The sequence below is a fragment of the Ascidiella aspersa genome, chromosome 9 (genome assembly GCF_963924565.1).
Source record: "Ascidiella aspersa chromosome 9, kaAscAspe10.2, whole genome shotgun sequence".
NCBI classification, from domain to species: domain Eukaryota; kingdom Metazoa; phylum Chordata; class Ascidiacea; order Phlebobranchia; family Ascidiidae; genus Ascidiella; species Ascidiella aspersa.
The window spans coordinates 13,950,710-13,971,672 of NC_139455.1; the positions used below are offsets into that span (position 1 = coordinate 13,950,710).

General features: G+C 36.1%; 1 protein-coding gene across 2 annotated transcripts; it reads left to right on the top strand.

Moving 5' to 3' along the window:
• The first annotated feature begins 61 nt into the window (after nt 1–61).
• On the top strand, nt 62–5,320 carry LOC146133109 (small ribosomal subunit protein uS4). 2 transcript variants are annotated; one of them, XM_083396516.1, is made up of 6 exons: nt 62–97; nt 197–327; nt 4,045–4,138; nt 4,454–4,640; nt 5,044–5,147; nt 5,204–5,320. In XM_083396516.1, exons 2-6 carry the CDS (start codon nt 202–204, stop codon nt 5,269–5,271), a joined length of 579 nt encoding a protein of 192 aa, XP_083252642.1. In that variant the 5' UTR covers nt 62–97; nt 197–201; the 3' UTR covers nt 5,272–5,320. The 2 variants fall into 2 exon arrangements, with proteins under 2 accessions (XP_083252642.1, XP_083252643.1); XM_083396517.1 differs by lacking the exons at nt 62–97; nt 4,045–4,138 and having other exon boundaries at nt 201–298.
• The last annotated feature ends 15,643 nt before the right edge of the window (nt 5,321–20,963 follow it).

The window sequence follows — 20,963 nt, forward strand, 5'->3', positions numbered from 1 at the left end:
ATTTAACATTAATCTCACACCCATTGATTATTTTCCGCATGTCCAATGGAACTAAGATTATTCAAGTCTTTTTCCTTTGGTGCAGCGTGAAGTAAAGGTACTGCCTAAGTGTACGGCGTTGTTTCCAATAAATTAGCAAAATAAAACAGTTTTTAGAACTATGAGCATATATCTAAAGTAAAAATATTTTTTTTAGGCAACATGCCGCACGCCAGGAGTTTGGTTAACAGCAAAACCTATGTAACACCAAGACGCCCGTTTGAAAAGGCTCGTTTAGATCAAGAGTTGAAGTTGATCGGTGAATATGGATTACGAAACAAACGTGAGGTACGAAAGTTGTTAAATTTACTTCCCGCTTGCAAACGTTTATTACCACATGCTAGGTTGGAAAGTTTGCCCGGTGTTGTATACTATACCTGACATTTCATGAAAAGTCTATAGTACGCGTGGGCGCTGGTCTAGAATTCTAGCACTTTTATTTTTACACGAATGAAACGAGCATAATACTTTAAGACCAGTCTGCATTTCATGGCACTTGATGCCAACCAGTCGTGTAACACTAATTTACGGAATGATGAATGGTCGGAACGCTCACTAATTTACGGAATTGTCGGAATGGAATAAATAAGGCTGAAACTAATTGGATGAATGGTCGGAACGGAATGAAATGAACGAAGCTGTAGGAACAGAATGAACCTGAATTAGTTAATTGCAAATTCCAATTTTGAAATAAGTTAAGTTGTTTGTAAACCTCAGGTGTGCATAAAACCTATTCCAACAGTTCATTCTGCTCCTACAGCGTCATTCCATTCTGACAGTTCTTTCTATTCCGACAGTTCATTCTATTCCGACAGTTTATTCCGTTCCGACCATTCATCAAATTAGTTTCGGCCCTATTCATTCCATTCCGACCATTCCGTAAATTAGTGTTACCCCAACCAGTCCTGCATGTTATGACACTTCATGCCAAGATCTCTTGGGTGCAGAACCAAATTTTGAGGTGTACAATTATTATGTTTTACTCCACACCTTAGGCAGGATATCCTACCAAAATTTACAATTTTTTTAAATTCAAGTGCGCAATATTCCAAAAAAAATTCAGATGTGCACACAAATTTCCTCAAAAAAATATCAGGTGTACGCTTACCACAGAATACAGACTGGCTTGCCTACATCTCAAGTGTGTAGCATCAATTTTTTTTGCAGGTGTGCAATGCACACCTTGATTTGTAAATCTTGTAACTAGGGATGTTCAAAGTAGAATATCCAATCCTTTGATTCGAATCCAATTCTGCCGTTTATTTCGGGTAATTGGAACCGATATAATTTAACGTTTTACCGCGGATTGTTGCGCCTAATTGTACAAACGCGTGTGGTAAGTTGGCCTGTCGCTGCGGCGACCAATTTATGGTGATTGCTTTAAATGTAACCAGTTAGTGTAGCGCGTCTCGCGATAACGTTAGTCTAATAATTAGGTGTCAATCAAGCATTATTGGGCGAGCGACTAACGTGCAATTTCAGGTGGGGAGTTCCCAATTTCCCTAAATGTGTTAAGTTGCAAACGTAACATTACGTTGCAAGAGGTGCTGGATGTGACCAAATGCGCTATAGGGTTACTTAAGGTCAACTTTAGGCCAATATTCAGCGAGGTTATACAGTAATGCACAGCGTAATTGTCAAGTATTCGTTATGTCAATAGTAACTTATTCTTTGCAGTACATTATTTGACTGCATAACAGATCATTTTTGTCAAAAAAAGAAGCACAAAAACCCAACAATGCTTTAAAAACAGGGCCGAATTGCTAAAGAGTTCTGTGTTCGGTGTTGCATTGTACTCACTATTGGCAAAAATATAAGTTTTGGCAACAACCTGGACAGTGGACATATCACAGTTTACACAACTGCTTTAACTGACAGTTGTTAAGAATGTTAAACATATTGGAGATTTTTTTATTATAATGTACACATGTTAGCAAAAAATCCCTTCCCCAAACAAAATCGAGGTTAAATAATTTAATAAAATTATACTAGGATTCGATATTCTGGATTCGTTATTCTAGATTCGAAACCTATTATTCTAGAATACCTTGGTATTCTACTTTGAACATCCCTACTTGTAACAATTTACCTTCTTTCTAATTATAAGTGCACAATATACACCAAAGGGAAGCATGCAGCTCAAAGGAAGTAAATAAATTTTTCACATTACTCAAAGCAACCTAACTTATCCAGCAATCAGAGTTTTTCCCCCACAAAAAAATATTAATATTCATATTTTTGAATATGCGAGTCACTTTGGGCACATTTGAATTAAAGCCAAATATGACTGAATATTATTATTCACAAATATAAATAATAATGTTTTAATCTTTTTTTGATAAAAGTCTGATTTCTGGGTAATGTGTAAAATTTTGATCAATATCTTGTCTACTTCCAAATATATTACAATGGATTTAGAGCTAGGTGCTTTTCTTTGGTGCAATATTCCAAATCAGGTGTGCACACAAATTGCTTTAGAAAACAGAATGCAGGCTGGCTTGAAGCAAACCCAAACTAAGGTCATTTCTCCTCGGTGTTATTATGCCACGATTACCACAACCTCTGCGCTGAGCTATAAGGCAGCAAAGAGCATGAGACATTAGCTGCGCCTATCTTGACATTATTAGCGGGAAAAAAGGAAGATGGCTTGGCTTAACTTTGTCAATTGTCGAATACACACTTGCTGCAAACCTAAAGGAATACCAGAAGGCGAAAAAGAACAAAAATAACCTGCATTAATGGTAGACCCTTGCAAAACAAGTTGTGAACAACGTTTCTGTTTCACATTAGCCAAACCTTGGTTTCGCATTAGGTAAGATGCTTGACCAATTTCATTGTAAACATTTCTGCTTCGAACAGTTATTTAAACCTTGACAAAAACGATCATAAAAAAGAGGGGATCCAAAGCCCCAACCCTGATATCAGCGGTTTTCCTATTGTTGTTTGGACACACTAGTTTAGGAGTAACACACAGCATGCATGTTTAATGTGGCATGTAACCCAATAAAAATGGCACACAAGGCTCCCAAAAATACTAAACTTGGTATTCAGCCAATTGTCCGAAAAAAAAAAACTAAATTTGTTATACAGCGAGCAAGCAAGTGCAATATCTCAATAGTCCCGGCATTACCGGAGGTTGACTAGCTCTTATGAATTGTAACAGTTCAGATATTTTTGTCCACTTTCATAAAATACTTAACCTGCATCATTTTTTTGCAATTCCACAAAGACAGTCTAATTTTTCACTATAACATACAGAAGTTTTTATAGCTGTAAAATTTGTTTATAAAATTCAAACCGTTTTAACAGCATTTGACCAAAAATTTAACAAAACATTTAATGTTTTTAACAAGAAAGATAAAATAGGCTCCAGATGTCTTGTATACTGTCTGTGATAGAGCAACAAAGTTTACACTTTTTAAATAGCCTAACTGTTTTTGTCTTAATCGAAATAGGGCAATCAAGTGGCGCTAAATAAATACAAATTGTATTCGTTTCTTGACAAGCCTTCATCAGGTCGAAGTAGAAATGAAATCAATTAAAAGCTTTATGTAAACGGTGATTAGGAATGATGAAGTCAAACATATCCAAAGGCACATGCTCGCAAAGACGTTTGTGATTACTGACACTGAAACAATATATTTACACTATTATTAATTTGTTGCTTCTTTTTTTTTAAAGTTTTATACAGAACCAATTTAAAATTATTCCATATGTTGTCCAAGGGGTATCTAATTTATGCCTAAAAATAGTTGGAATCTACTGAACCAGAGTTGTCTCATTTGTAAGGCGATTATTATTTGACTTGTCCAAAAAAGTCTAAATTTTGTCACAATTTACAAGTTGGGTCAAAATTTGTCAAAATTACTTCAATATAAAAATGCACATAAATCATGTAAATAAACGCCCTACTCATGTGCAATTATTTGCATGTTTTAGTTTTAAGGTTAGGTGCTGCAAATATTAATTTAACTTTTTGTCTACAAATTTATTAAATTGAAACAGGTATGGAGAGTGAAGTACACCCTTGCTAAAATCAGAAAGGCAGCTCGTGAGCTTCTTACGTTGGATGAAAAAGACACCAAACGATTATTTGAAGGTTTGTGAACATTGTCATATTTTATAAATGTTGTTTTGGATATATTGAGTTAAAGTCAAATCTTTTAGTGGTATATGTCGTTGATTGTTGAACTTTTTTTGCCTTATACGATAATGGCAATGAAAAATTAATAAGAGGCGCCAGGCTGTAACAATACACAGCTTAGAACATCTAGCATTTGGTATGAAAAGAAAAACGAAAAGTAATATTTTCCATGATACAAGCTAGTAAATGGTGATAATATATTGAAAATGGGGCTTAGTTAAAAGTTTTCTCACCTAACCTTTTTTATTACCAATTGTTGTTAATATTTAGGAAATGCTCTTCTCAGAAGACTTGTACGAGTAGGTGTCTTGGATGAAGGCAAGATGAAACTTGATTATGTTCTCGGTTTAAAAGTTGAGGATTTTTTGGAACGACGTCTCCAAACCCAAGTGTTTAAACTTGGACTTGCCAAGTCCATCCACCATGCAAGAATTCTGATACGCCAAAGACATATCCGGTTGGCTTTTTAATATTTATTATATGTTTACAAGTATTTCATTATAAACTAGATTAAACTCTTGCTGTCCAGATTTTGTTGGTTATTTTTAACAATATCTAAAATGCTAAAATTTTTGGGATGAAGCTATGCCTAAGCATTTTAAAACGTAATCAAAAATTGGGAGTTAATAGACGTTTTTGTATGGATAAATAAAATCGGAAAAAAATAATCGCGATAATACGTGGTACAGGGACGTAACCAGAAAATCAAAATGGGCGGGGGTCCCGAATTTTCAACTTAAGGAATTCCCCTATTTTCCTCTAACGTTAAAATGAATAATGACGTCATAAAATAGTGATGGTATGACGTCATAAGTAGGGAAAAAAATGACGCCTTTTTACAATCTTAAAATGTTTTGCAGAGTTCGCAAACAGGTGGTCAACATACCCTCCTTCATTGTACGACTGGATTCACAAAAACACATCGACTTTTCACTGAGGTCACCCTATGGTGGTGGTCGACCAGGTATGAAAAAAAAATTAGTGTTTGTTGTTGTTTTTTCTAACAATTTTGTCTTTCAGGTCGTGTTAAACGTCGAAACCAGAAGAAGGGTTCTGGTGGTGGAGATGAAGAAGAAGACGAGGATTAAATCTCACAAAAATGAGTGTTTTGCTGGAATAAATTCACTCGTACCCACACTCTTGTAGTATTTTGAGGCCATACAGGTTTAATAAAGGCACGAGTATATGGTAGCAGTTTGCACGGTAGTACTGACCTTCAAAGGTAATCTGCTTCACTGCTGCGGCATAATTTTCCCAATACATAATTTAAAAGAATGGTAATTACTCGAATAGCGGAGGAAAACTAGACGGGTGTGCGGTTGTTGTATATTTTGGGGGGTATATTTTCAGGGCTTAGTGTTTATTTTCAATTTTTATTTTTTTTATTTATTTTTTTTTTTAATATTTTGTATTGTGTACTTTATATTATATATTTTGTTTTTCATTTTCCTTAACTTGTTTCTGCAAGCAAAAACAAAGATGGGCCGAAAACTTCCCCACTTAACTTATGCCTTTGATGCGAAAGGGGTTCAAATATGGCGTAGAATTTGGGGAATGATCGAAACATATATTTGATAAATAGAATTTACGTAGATAATGCGTATAGTCATTTTATTAAATTTTGACCAGCTTACGTGTTTGAAAAGCAAATATTATTATTCTCTTAAAGACTAAAAATGGTTTAACGCCTGTGGTTTGGGCCGAGCAATCACTGTTAAAACAGGCTTTAAATCTGTAGTTTTAAACAATATGAAAAACACTATTATGGTCTCAATACGCAAACTATTAAATCGAAAGTTTTGCTAGATGTTTAGGCCTGATGTTGGTAGTATGCTGGTTGGAGCAAGATGCACGACAGGTGCTAACAGAGAGGCGTAGACTGCCTTAAGATTTCGCATTTATACTTGCGGCGGTAAATACACCCTACTGAAACTTGATTATTAGGCGAAGCTTATCGCAAAGTAATTGGTCGCCCCAAAAAATGCTGACGCCGCATTTAAAGCAAACATTATAAATGTGTCGCCGATATTCTGCTTTGAACATCTCTACTCGCAATGCTTCCCTCCGTTAATTGTACGGTGGGTGAAACTTTATTCACGGCCTTGCCTCTTTTTGTATTACCGCGACAATACGATGAAATACGATTTGGGGAATATTGGAAAAATCGTATTTGGAGAATATTTTCTATTTGCACCTGTATAGTATGTTACTCCAATCCAACATATCAACACACAATTTTAAGTTGTGTAGGCCTGGTGTTGATATGTTGGATTAGAGTTGCCACCAGATTTCGCATTTAAATTTGCGGCGGTAAAATAAGTTGTTTCTTAACAGCATTAAGTAATTTTACTAAAGAGAAGCCTCGTTTTAAAATGCAAGTCGCACGAGCCCAGTTTAGGACGTGCCACTTCGCACAATGAAAGTCTCACGCGCGGGACAATAAAGCGCAGCAGGCGGTGAGTCGCTTCGTCACTTTACAAGCTGGACAAAGCAAGCGAATATGAACGAATTCTGTATGAAAGTTTTTCTGCTGCTAGATGGCAGTCGTTAGCTACAAAGTGCTAAAACGCATTATTTCAGGTTTTTACCACCCAAGCAAAGGACCCTGGGGGTGCAGTCTCATAAACTTTTACAAAGCACCTACATACCACTCTACGCCATGTCTGAAAATTTGAAGGTTCTACGATGTCTACTTTTTCTATAAAGCTTCGGACAAAAATCGGTCTGAAACATACCATAGGAAACCATAGGAAACTAAAAAAGAACTAGACGGGGGTGCGGTTGTTGTATATTTTGTCAGGGGATATATTTTCAGGGCTTAGTGTTTATTTTCAATTTTTACTTTATATTAATTTTTTTTTTTTTTAATTTTTTTTTTAATATTTTGTATTGTGTACTTTATATTATATATTTTGTTTTTCATTTTCCTTAACTTGTTTCTGCAAGCAAAAACAGATATGGGCCGAAAACTTCCCCACTTAAAATATGCCTTTGATGCGAAAGGGGTTCAAATATGGCGTAGAATTTGGGGAATGATCGAAACATATATTTGATAAATAGAATTTACTTAGATAATGCATATGGCTATTTTATTAACTTTTGACCAGCTTACGTGTTTGAAAATCAAATATTATCATTCTCTTAAAGACTAAAAATGGTTTAACGCCTATGGTTTGCTATACTTTTGCAAACTTTCACTAGGTAATTTTTTACCATAGCTTGGTCCGAGCAATCACTGTTAAAACAGGCTTTAAATCTGTCGTTTCATACAATATGAAAAACACTATTACGTGCCTAATACGCAAACTATTAAATCGAAAGTTTTGCTAGATGTTTAGGCTTGATGTTGGTATGCTGGTTGGAGCAAGATGCACAACAGGTGCTAACAGAGAGGCGTAGACTGCCTTAAGATTTCGCATTTAAACTTGCGGCGGTAAATACACCCTATTGACACTTAATTATTAGGCGAAGCTTATCGCGAAGTAATTGGTCGCCCCACAAAATGCTGACGCCGCATTTAAAGCAAGCATTATAAATGTGTCGCCGATATTCTGCCTTGAACATCCCTACTCGAAATGCTTCCCTCCGTTAATTGTACGGTGGGTGAAACTTTATTCACGGCCTTACCTCTTTGTGTATTACCGCGACAATACGATGAAATACGATTTGGAGAATATTGGAAACATCGTATTTGGAGAATATTTGCTATTTGCACCTGTTCTGTATGTTACTCCAATCCAACATATCTACACACAATTATAAGTTGTGTATAATAATATAATAACTTATGGCTTTGAAGCGAAGGGGGTTCAAATATGGCGTAGATTTTGGCAAATGATCGAAACATACATTTGATCAATAAAAAATTACGTAGATAATGCTTACGGCCATGTTATTACATTTTGGTCAGCTAGCATGTTTAAAAAGTCAATATTTTCATTCTCTCTAAATGATTTAACGTCTATGGTTTGCTATACTTTTTCCAACTTTTACTGTGTACATTTTTACCATGCCTTGGTCTGAGCAATCACTGTTGAAACAGAGTTTAAATCTGTAGTTTTGAGCAATATGCAAACACGTTTATGTGCCTAATAAGCCACGTTTTATATTGAAAGTTTTGCCAATTTAAATCCAATAAACGCAAGATTTATTTATTTATGACGCCATGTTATGACGTAGCTTTGTAACGTCGTCGTTAAGAATGCGTTAAACTTAAGCTTTTTGTTGTTGCGGCCCTTGTATAATTATATTTGCTTAGACCTGGTGTTGATATGTTTGAATGGTGCAACAATTACAACATGTGCTAACAGAGATGTGTACACTGCCTGTAGGATTCGCATTTAAATTTGCGGTGGTAAAATATTTTGTGTTGTAAGAGCAATAGGTTTTTTTACTTAGAGAGGCCTCTTTATGAAAGGCAAGTCGCATGTGCATAGTTTTACTAGGCAAGCCACTTCCAACACAAATGTTGCACGCGCGGGACAATAGGGCGCAGCAGGGATGCCAGCAGCCGCCTCGTCGCGACGCGAGCTGACAAAGCAAGCGAATATGAACGAATTCTGTATGAAAGTTTTTCTGCTGCTAGATGGCTGTCGTTAGCTACAAAGTGCTAAAACGCAATATTTCAAGTTTTTACCCCCCAAGCAAAGGCCCCTGGGAGTGCAGCCTCATAAACTTTTACAAAGCACCTACATACCACTCTACGCCATGTCTGAAAATTTGAAGGTTCTACGATGTCTACTTTTTCTATAAAGCTTCGGACAAAACTCGGTCTGAAACATACCATAGGAAACCATAGGAAACCAAAAAAGAACTAGACGGGGGTGCGGTTGTTGTATATTTTGTCAGGGGATATATTTTCAGGGCTTAGTGTTTATTTTCAATTTTTACTTTATTTTAATTTTTTTTTTAATATTTTGTATTGTGTACTTTATATTATATATTTTGTTTTTCATTTTCCTTAACTTGTTTCTGCAAGCAAAAACAGATATGGGCCGAAAACTTCCCCACTTAAAATATGCCTTTGATGCGAAAATGGTTCAAATATGGCGTAGAATTTGGGGAATGATCGAAACATATATTTGATAAATAGAATTTACTTAGATAATGCATATGGCTATTTTATTAAATTTTGACCAGCTTACGTGTTTGAAAATCAAATATTATCATTCTCTTAAAGACTAAAAATGGTTTAACGCCTATGGTTTGCTATACTTTTGCAAACTTTTACTAGGTAATTTTTTACCATAGCTTGGTCCGAGCAATCACTGTTAAAACAGGCTTTAAATCTGTCGTTTCAAACAATATGAAAAACACTATTACGTGCCTAATACGCAAACTATTAAATCGAAAGTTTTGCTAGATAAGTTTAGGCCTGATGTTGGTATGCTGGTTGGAGCAAGATGCACAACAGGTGCTAACAGAGAGGCGTAGACTGCCTTAAGATTTCGCATTTAAACTTGCGGCGGTAAATACACCCTATTGACACTTAATTATTAGGCGAAGCTTATCGCGAAGTAATTGGTCGCCCCAAAAAATGCTGACGCCGCATTTAAAGCAAGCATTATAAATGTGTCGCCGATATTCTGCCTTGAACATCCCTACTCGAAATGCTTCCCTCCGTTAATTGTACGGTGGGTGAAACTTTATTCACGGCCTTACCTCTTTGTGTATTACCGCGACAATACGATGAAATACGATTTGGAGAATATTTGCTATTTGCACCTGTTCTGTATGTTACTCCAATCCAACATATCTACACACAATTATAAGTTGTGTATAATAATATAATAACTTATGGCTTTGAAGCGAAGGGGGTTCAAATATGTCGTAGATTTTGGCAAATGATCGAAACATACATTTGATCAATAAAAATTTACGTAGATAATGCTTACGGCCATGTTATTACATTTTGGTCAGCTAGCATGTTTAAAAAGTCAATATTTTCATTCTCTCTAAATGATTTAACGTCTATGGTTTGCTATACTTTTTCCAACTTTTACTGTGTAAATTTTTACCATGCCTTGGTCTGAGCAATCACTGTTGAAACAGAGTTTAAATCTGTAGTTTTGAGCAATATGCAAACACGTTTATGTGCCTAATAAGCCACGTTTTATATTGAAAGTTTTGCCAATTTAAATCCAATAAACGCAAGATTTATTTATTTATGACGCCATGTTATGACGTAGCTTTGTAACGTCGTCGTTAAGAATGCGTTAAACTTAAGCTTTTTGTTGTTGCGGCCCTTGTATAATTATATTTGCTTAGACCTGGTGTTGATATGTTTGAATGGTGCAACAATTACAACATGTGCTAACAGAGATGTGTACACTGCCTGTAGGATTCGCATTTAAATTTGCGGTGGTAAAATATTTTGTGTTGTAAGAGCAATAGGTTTTTTTACTTAGAGAGGCCTCTTTATGAAAGGCAAGTCGCATGTGCATAGTTTTACTAGGCAAGCCACTTCCAACACAAATGTTGCACGCGCAGGACAATAGGGCGCAGCAGGGATGCCAGCAGCCGCCTCGTCGCGACGCGAGCTGGACAAAGCAAGCGAATATGAACGAATTCTGTATGAAAGTTTTTCTGCTGCTAGATGGCTGTCGTTAGCTACAAAGTGCTAAAACGCACTATTTCAGGTTTTTACCCCCCAAGCAAAGGCCCCTGGGAGTGCAGCCTCATAAACATTTACAAAGCACCTACATACCACTCTACGCCATGTCTGAAAATTTGAAGGTTCTACGATGTCTACTTTTTCTATAAAGCTTCGGACAAAAGTCGGTCTGAAACAAACCATAGGAAACCAAAAAAGAATAGCGGCAAAAACAATATATGTCCCGAAAATAAATTTTCGGCCCATATAATAACGGCAAAAACAAGATATGTCCCGAAAATAAATTTTCGGCCCATATAACTAGACGGGGGTGCGGTTGTTGTATATTTTGTCAGGGGATATATTTTCAGGGCTTAGTGTTTATTTTCAATTTTTACTTTATTTTAATTTTTTTTTTTTTTAATTTTTTTTTTAATATTTTGTATTGTGTACTTTATATTATATATTTTGTTTTTTCCTTAACTTGTTTCTGCAAGCAAAAACAGATATGGGCCGAAAACTTCCCCACTTAAAATATGCCTTTGATGCGAAAGGGGTTCAAATATGGCGTAGAATTTGGGGAATGATCGAAACATATATTTGATAAATAGAATTTACTTAGATAATGCATATGGCTATTTTATTAAATTTTGACCAGCTTACGTGTTTGAAAATCAAATATTATCATTCTCTTAAAGACTAAAAATGGTTTAACGCCTATGGTTTGCTATACTTTTGCAAACTTTCACTAGGTAATTTTTTACCATAGCTTGGTCCGAGCAATCACTGTTAAAACAGGCTTTAAATCTGTCGTTTCAAACAATATGAAAAACACTATTACGTGCCTAATACGCAAACTATTAAATCGAAAGTTTTGCTAGATAACTTTAGGTCTGATGTTGGTATGCTGGTTGGAGCAAGATGCACAACAGGTGCTAACAGAGAGGCGTAGACTGCCTTAAGATTTCGCATTTAAACTTGCGGCGGTAAATACACCCTATTGACACTTAATTATTAGGCGAAGCTTATCGCGAAGTAATTGGTCGCCCCAAAAAATGCTGACGCCGCATTTAAAGCAAGCATTATAAATGTGTCGCCGATATTCTGCCTTGAACATCCCTACTCGAAATGCTTCCCTCCGTTAATTGTACGGTGGGTGAAACTTTATTCACGGCCTTACCTCTTTGTGTATTACCGCGACAATACGATGAAATACGATTTGGAGAATATTGGAAACATCGTATTTGGAGAATATTTGCTATTTGCACCTGTTCTGTATGTTACTCCAATCCAACATATCTACACACAATTATGAGTTGTGTATAATAATATAATAACTTATGGCTTTGAAGCGAAGGGGGTTCAAATATGGCGTAGATTTTGGCAAATGATCGAAACATACATTTGATCAATAAAAATTTACGTAGATAATGCTTATGGCCATGTTATTACATTTTGGTCAGCTAGCATGTTTAAAAAGTCAATATTTTCATTCTCTCTAAATGATTTAACGTCTATGGTTTGCTATACTTTTTCCAACTTTTACTGTGTAAATTTTTACCATGCCTTGGTCTGAGCAATCACTGTTGAAACAGAGTTTAAATCTGTAGTTTTGAGCAATATGCAAACACGTTTATGTGCCTAATAAGCCACGTTTTATATTGAAAGTTTTGCCAATTTAAATCCAATAAACGCAAGATTTATTTATTTATGACGCCATGTTATGACGTAGCTTTGTAACGTCGTCGTTAAGAATGCGTTAAACTTAAGCTTTTTGTTGTTGCGGCCCTTGTATAATTATATTTGCTTAGACCTGGTGTTGATATGTTTGAATGGTGCAACAATTACAACATGTGCTAACAGAGATGTGTACACTGCCTGTAGGATTCGCATTTAAATTTGCGGTGGTAAAATATTTTGTGTTGTAAGAGCAATAGGTTTTTTTACTTAGAGAGGCCTCTTTATGAAAGGCAAGTCGCATGTGCATAGTTTTACTAGGCAAGCCACTTCCAACACAAATGTTGCACGCGCGGGACAATAGGGCGCAGCAGGGATGCCAGCAGCCGCCTCGTCGCGACGCGAGCTGGACAAAGCAAGCGAATATGAACGAATTCTGTATGAAAGTTTTTCTGCTGCTAGATGGCTGTCGTTAGCTACAAAGTGCTAAAACGCACTATTTCAGGTTTTTACCCCCCAAGCAAAGGCCCCTGGGAGTGCAGCCTCATAAACTTTTACAAAGCACCTACATACCACTCTACGCCATGTCTGAAAATTTGAAGGTTCTACGATGTCTACTTTTTCTATAAAGCTTCGGACAAAAGTCGGTCTGAAACAAACCATAGGAAACCATAGGAAACCATAGGAAACCATAGGAAACCATAGGAAACCATAGGAAACCAAAAAAGAATAACGGCAAAAACAAGATATGTCCCTTTGGAGCATAATGGTTGGAGGTTGTAGTCAGACGTAATAAGAATATCAAAGCCAACATCAAACGATGTTGAAAATGAATAAAGAGTTATTCGAAACGTTCAAAATGATACCTACTTCTGTATGGGCTTTGATATTCTTATTAAGATATGTCCCGAAAATAAATTTTCGGCCCATATACCTAGACGGGGGTGCGGTTGTTGTATATTTTGTCAGGGGGTGTATTTCCAGGGCTTAGTGTTTATTTTTATTTTGTTTTAATTTTTTTTTTTAAATTGATTTTATTTATTTAACTTTTTGTTTTCAATTTTTTTTTTGATATTCCTTTTTTAATTTTTATTTTTTATTTTATACTTTTTATTTTTTAATATTTTGTATTTTGTATTGTGTATTTTATATTATATATTTCATATTTTGTTTTTCATTTTCCTTAACTTGTTTCTGCAAGCAAAAACAGATATGGGCCGAAAACTTCCCCACTTTGATGCGAAAGGGGTTCAAATATGGCGTAGCACTTGGGGAATGATCGAAACATATATTTGACATATAGAATTGACGTAGATAATGTGTATGGCCATTTTATTACATTTTGGCCAGCTTACGTGTTTGAAAAGCAAATATTATCATTCTCCTAAAGACTTAAAATGGTTTAACGCCTATGGTTTACAATACTTTTGCAAACTTTTACTCAGCAAATTTTTACCATGGCTTGGTCCGAGCAATTACTGTTAAAACAAACTTTAAATCTGTAGTTTCAAACAATATGAAACACACTATTATGTGCCTAATACGCAAACTATTAAATCGAAAGTTTTGCTAGTTGTTTAGGCCTGATATTGGTATGTTGGTTGGAGCAACATGCACAACAGGTGCTAACGGAGAGGCGTACACTGCCTTAAGATTTCGCATTTAAATTTGCGGCGGTAAATACACCCTATTGACACTTCATTATTAGGCGAAGCTCATCGCAAAGTAATTGGTCGCCCCAAAAAATGCTGACGTCGCATTTAAAGCAAGCATTATAAATGTGTCGCCGATATTCTGCCTTGAACATCCCTGTTCGAAATGCTTCCCTGCTTTAATTGTACGGTGGGTGAAACTTTATTCACGGCCTTACCTCTCTTTGTATTACCGCGACAATACGATGAAATACAATTTGAAAAATATTTGAAAAAATCGTATTTGGAGAATATTTGCTATTTGCACCTGTATAGTATGTTACTCCAATCCAACATATCAACACACAATTTTAAGTTGTGTAGGCCTGGTGTTGATATGTTGGATTAGAGTTGCCACCAGATTTCGCATTTAAATTTGCGGCGGTAAAATAAGTTGTTTCTTAACAGCATTAAGTAATTTTACTAAAGAGAAGCCTCGTTTTGAAATGCAAGTCGCACGAGCCCAGTTTAGGACGTGTCACTTCGAACAATGAAATTCTCACGCGCGGGACAATAAAGCGCAGCAGGCGGTAAGTCGCTTCGTCACTTCATAAGCTGGACAAAGCAAGCGAATATGAACGAATTCTGTATGAAAGTTTTTCTGCTGCTAGATGGCAGTCGTTAACTACAAAGTGCTAAAACGCAATATTTCAGGTTTTTACCACCCAAGCAAAGGCCCCTGGGGGTGCAGCCTCATAAACTTTTACAAAGCACCTACATACCACTCTACGCCATGTCTGAAAATTTGAAGGTTCTACGATGTCTACTTTTTCTATAAAGCTTCGGACAAAAATCGGTCTGAAACATACCATAGGAAACCATAGGAAACCATAGGAAACCAAAAAAGAACTAGACGGGGGTGCGGTTGTTGTATATTTTGTCAGGGGATATATTTTCAGGGCTTAGTGTTTATTTTCAATTTTTACTTTATTTTAATTTTTTTTTTTTAATTTTTTTTTTAATATTTTGTATTGTGTACTTTATATTATATATTTTGTTTTTCATTTTCCTTAACTTGTTTCTGCAAGCAAAAAGAGATATGGGCCGAAAACTTCCCCACTTAAAATATGCCTTTGATGCGAAAGGGGTTCAAATATGGCGTAGAATTTGGGGAATGATCGAAACATATATTTGATAAATAGAATTTACTTAGATAATGCATATGGCTATTTTATTAAATTTTGACCAGCTTACGTGTTTGAAAATCAAATATTATCATTCTCTTAAAGACTAAAAATGGTTTAACGCCTATGGTTTGCTATACTTTTGCAAACTTTCACTAGGTAATTTTTTACCATAGCTTGGTCCGAGCAATCACTGTTAAAACAGGCTTTAAATCTGTCGTTTCAAACAATATTAAAAACACTATTACGTGCCTAATACGCAAACTATTAAATCGAAAGTTTTGCTAGATAAGTTTAGGCCTGATGTTGGTATGCTGGTTGGAGCAAGATGCACAACAGGTGCTAACAGAGAGGCGTAGACTGCCTTAAATATTCGCATTTAAACTTGCGGCGGTAAATACACCCTATTGACACTTAATTATTAGGCGAAGCTTATCGCGAAGTAATTGGTCGCCCCAAAAAATGCTGACGCCGCATTGAAAGCAAGCATTATAAATGTGTCGCCGATATTCTGCCTTAAACATCCCTACTCGAAATGCTTCCCTCCGTTAATTGTACGGTGGGTGAAACTTTATTCACGGCCTTACCTCTTTGTGTATTACCGCGACAATACGATGAAATACGATTTGGAGAATATTTGCTATTTGCACCTGTTCTGTATGTTACTCCAATCCAACATATCTACACACAATTATAAGTTGTGTATAATAATATAATAACTTATGGCTTTGAAGCGAAGGGGGTTCAAATATGGCGTAGATTTTGGCAAATGATCGAAACATACATTTGATCAATAAAAATTTACGTAGATAATGCTTACGGCCATGTTATTACATTTTGGTCAGCTAGCATGTTTAAAAAGTTAATATTTTCATTCTCTCTAAATGATTTAACGTCTATGGTTTGCTATACTTTTTCCAACTTTTACTGTGTAAATTTTTACCATGCCTTGGTCTGAGCAATCACTGTTGAAACAGAGTTTAAATCTGTAGATTTGAGCAATATGCAAACACGTTTATGTGCCTAATAAGCCACGTTTTTATATTGAAAGTTTTGCCAATTTAAATCCAATAAACGCAAGATTTATTTATTTATGACGCCATGTTATGACGTAGCTTTGTAACGTCGTCGTTAAGAATGCGTTAAACTTAAGCTTTTTGTTGTTGCGGCCCTTGTATAATTATTTTTGCTTAGACCTGGTGTTGATATGTTTAAATGTTGCAACAATTACAACATGTGCTAACAGAGATGTGTACACTGCCTGTAGGATTCGCATTTAAATTTGCGGTGGTAAAATATTTTGTGTTGTAAGAGCAATAGGTTTTTTTACTTAGAGAGGCCTCTTTATGAAAGGCAAGTCGCATGTGCATAGTTTTACTAGGCAAGCCACTTCCAACACAAATGTTGCACGCGCGGGACAATAGGGCGCAGCAGGGATGCCAGCAGCCGCCTCGTCGCGACGCGAGCTGGACAAAGCAAGCGAATATGAACGAATTCTGTATGAAAGTTTTTCTGCTGCTAGATGGCTGTCGTTAGCTACAAAGTGCTAAAACGCAATATTTCAGGTTTTTACCCCCCAAGCAAAGGCCCCTGGGAGTGCAGCCTCATAAACTTTTACAAAGCACCTACATACCACTCTACGCCATGTCTGAAAATTTGAAGGTTCTACGATGTCTACTTTTTCTATAAAGCTTCGGACAAAACTCGGTCTGAAACATACCATAGGAAACCATAGGAAACCATAGGAAACCATAGGAAACCATAGGAAACCATAGGAAACCAAAAAAGAACTAGACGGGGGTGCGGTTGTTGTATATTTTGTCAGGGGATATATTTTCAGGGCTTAGTGTTTATTTTCAATTTTTACTTTATATTAATTTTTTTTTTTTTATTTTTTTTTTAATATTTTGTATTTTGTATTTTATATTATATATTTTGTTTTTCATTTTCCTTAACTTGTTTCTGCAAGCAAAAACAGATATGGGCCGAAAAATTCCCCACTTAACTTATGCCTTTGATGCGAAAGTGGTTCAAATATGGCGTAGAATTTGGGGAATGATCGAAACATATATTTGATAAATAAAATTTACGTAGATAATGCATATGGCTATTTTATTAAATTTTGACCAGCTTACGTGTTTGAAAATCAAATATTATCATTCTCTTAAAGACTAAAAATGGTTTAACGCCTATGGTTTGCTATACTTTTGCAAACTTTCACTAGGTAATTTTTTACCATAGCTTGGTCCGAGCAATCACTGTTAAAACAGACTTTAAATCTGTAGTTTTAAAAAAAATGAAACACACTATTATGTGCCTAATACGCAAACTATTAAATCGAAAGTTTTGCTAGTTGTTTAGGCCTGATGTTGGTAGTATGCTGGTTGAAGCAAGATGCACGACAGGTGCTAACAGAGAGGCGTAGACTGCCTTAAGATTTCGCATTTAAACTTGCGGCGGTAAATACACCCTATTGACACTTAATTATTAGGCGAAGCTTATCGCGAAGTAATTGGTCGCCCCAAAAAATGCTGACGCCGCATTTAAAGCAAGCATTATAAATGTGTCGCCGATATTCTGCCTTGAACATCCCTACTCGAAATGCTTCCCTCCGTTAATTGCACGGTGGGTGAAACTTTATTCACGGCCTTACCTCTTTGTGTATTACCGCGACAATACGATGAAATACGATTTGGAGAATATTGGAAACATCGTATTTGGAGAATATTTGCTATTTGCACCTGTTCTGTATGTTACTCCAATCCAACATATCTACACACAATTATAAGTTGTGTATAATAATATAATAACTTATTGCTTTGAAGCGAAGGGGGTTCAAATATGTCGTAGATTTTGGCAAATGATCGAAACATACATTTGATCAATAAAAATTTACGTAGATAATGCTTACGGCCATGTTATTACATTTTGGTCAGCTAGCATGTTTAAAAAGTCAATATTTTCATTCTCTCTAAATGATTTAACGTCTATGGTTTGCTATACTTTTTCCAACTTTTACTGTGTAAATTTTTACCATGCCTTGGTCTGAGCAATCACTGTTGAAACAGAGTTTAAATCTGTAGTTTTGAGCAATATGCAAACACGTTTATGTGCCTAATAAGCCACGTTTTATATTGAAAGTTTTGCCAATTTTAATCCAATAAACGCAAGATTTATTTATTTATGACGCCATGTTATGACGTAGCTTTGTAACGTCGTCGTTAAGAATGCGTTAAACTTAAGCTTTTTGTTGTTGCGGCCCTTGTATAATTATATTTGCTTAGACCTGGTGTTGATATGTTTGAATGGTGCAACAATTACAACATGTGCTAACAGAGATGTGTACACTGCCTGTAGGATTCGCATTTAAATTTGCGGTGGTAAAATATTTTGTGTTGTAAGAGCAATAGGTTTTTTTACTTAGAGAGGCCTCTTAATGAAAGGCAAGTCGCATGTGCATAGTTTTACTAGGCAAGCCACTTCCAACACAAATGTTGCACGCGCGGGACAATAGGGCGCAGCAGGGATGCCAGCAGCCGCCTCGTCGCAACGCGAGCTGGACAAAGCAAGCGAATATGAACGAATTCTGTATGAAAGTTTTTCTGCTGCTAGATGGCTGTCGTTAGCTACAAAGTGCTAAAACGCAATATTTCAGGTTTTTACCCCCCAAGCAAAGGCCCCTGGGAGTGCAGCCTCATAAACTTTTACAAAGCACCTACATACCACTCTACACCATGTCTGAAAATTTGAAGGTTCTACGATGTCTACTTTTTCTATAAAGCTTCGGACAATACTCGGTCTGAAACATACCATAGGAAACCATAGGAAACCATAGGAAACCATAGGAAACCACAGGAAACCATAGGAAACCATAGGAAACCATAGGAAACCATAGGAAACCATAGGAAACCATAGGAAACCATAGGAAACCAAAAAAGAATAACGGCAAAAACAAGATATGTCCCGAAAATAAATTTTCGGCCCATATAAATAACGGCAAAAACAAGATATGTCCCGAAAATAAATTTTCGGCCCATATAATAACGGCAAAAACAAGATATGTCCCGAAAATAAATTTTCGGCCCATATAATAACGGCAAAAACAAGATATGTCCCGAAAATAAATTTTCGGCCCATATAATAACGGCAAAAACAAGATATGTCCCGAAAATAAATTTTCGGCCCATATAATTACAAAACTTAGCTATATGTTGCGTTTTTGTTCCTCTTTTAGGTGAGTTCTTTCTCATAGTCGCAAGGGTTTGCCAATTTGAATAGTTGAACGTTTTAGTTTTATCGCAAGGACTGGATTTGATTTAAGCAACTGCTGAATTGACTCAAAATTTAATTTAATTGAACAGGTATTTTATAAACGATTGGACTGGGGCTAAAGTCGGTTCAAAATGACTTTCACAAAGTTTAAAATACAAAACAACTTTAATAAAATACAGAATACTGCAGCTAATAACGTAATAGCTTCTGCCCAGTCGGTCGCTGGCATGTGATCTTAAACGAGGCAGGCAGGACTACGACATCGTTGCCTAGCAAAAGGACCGGCGACGCCAAATTGTGCGCCCGAGTTAGGGAGTGAATTGTCGCCTAACAAAAGGAACGGCGGCGTCGAAGTGCGCCCGTTTCACCACGGGCGCGCGCGCGACATATCGTAAAACTCTTAACGTAATAGCGCAAAACTTTTGTTTTACGTATGGGATTTCGTTACGTAAAAGATGTTTGACGTGCTTAGGGTATTTAGTTATTCAAAGTGAAAAAAGGTTTAGGTTTGTTAGTGTTTCCCGATCGATATACATATAACGAAATTTCGCTACGTTGGAACCGATTGGGTTAGCGCTTATTTACTAAACAAGTGGTCTCCAACCTGTGGGTCGCGACCCCGAGTGTGTCGCCTAAAATTTTTGCTGGTCGCCATACCTCACCATATTCCTGCTGTTTAAGTTAAAAGTGCTGTTTTAAACTCTTAATAGGCCTAAGAGCTTTTAAATCAGTAACGTGACATTTCACAAAATTAGATTTCTTTGATTTAGCGCTGTGAATGTCGCCCTTTCGCAAATTGTTTTAGTTTACCATTTAAAGAATATAGGCTTTATAGTTTATATTCTTAATTATGGCAGCGGACGAAGCAAGACGTCAAAAAAAAAATAAATGATTTGTGTTTTACCGGTACCTAGTCAGTAAAACACCAAAAACGTGTGGTTGACGACGCCAAGACACTAATGCAGTACTTTTAAGTAAAAAAACAATCGCCCTATTGATAATAAATAATTGATGTTTATTGTCCGGTTAACCGGTTAGGTAAAAGTACAAATATTCGGCTATAGGCCTATCCGTTATATACCGGTTCTAAAAATTATTAACATCCGAACCCGGATACCGGTTCTAAAAATTATTAACATCCGAACCAACCATATGGACAAGTGTAATTGAATTTGTTGTTTTGGCATATAGACTAGGCCTATTGTATATTTCGATATAATTAAACAAAGACCAAGCTTTTCACAGCTTGATAGTGCAAAACACCAAATTTAATTTATCAGCCAGCAAGCAACTGATAAATTATTTTAAATGTTTTCACTTGAAAAGCAGCGTCTGGTTGACCTGTGTTACAGCATTAGTGTTTCAGTTCAATAAATAGTGAGTTCGATTCCATCATTATAAAGGGACTCGGTAAATCCCAAGAT

Excerpts from the sequence above, each read along its gene's own strand:
- LOC146133109 (XM_083396516.1), top strand. The coding sequence starts at position 202 with ATGCCGCACGCCAGGAGTTTGGTTAACAGCAAAACCTATGTAACACCA. Across the intron at positions 4,641-5,043 it reads ATACGCCAAAGACATATCCG|AGTTCGCAAACAGGTGGTCA; the intron begins GTTGGCTTTTTA and ends AATGTTTTGCAG. Across the intron at positions 5,148-5,203 it reads CTATGGTGGTGGTCGACCAG|GTCGTGTTAAACGTCGAAAC; the intron begins GTATGAAAAAAA and ends TTTGTCTTTCAG.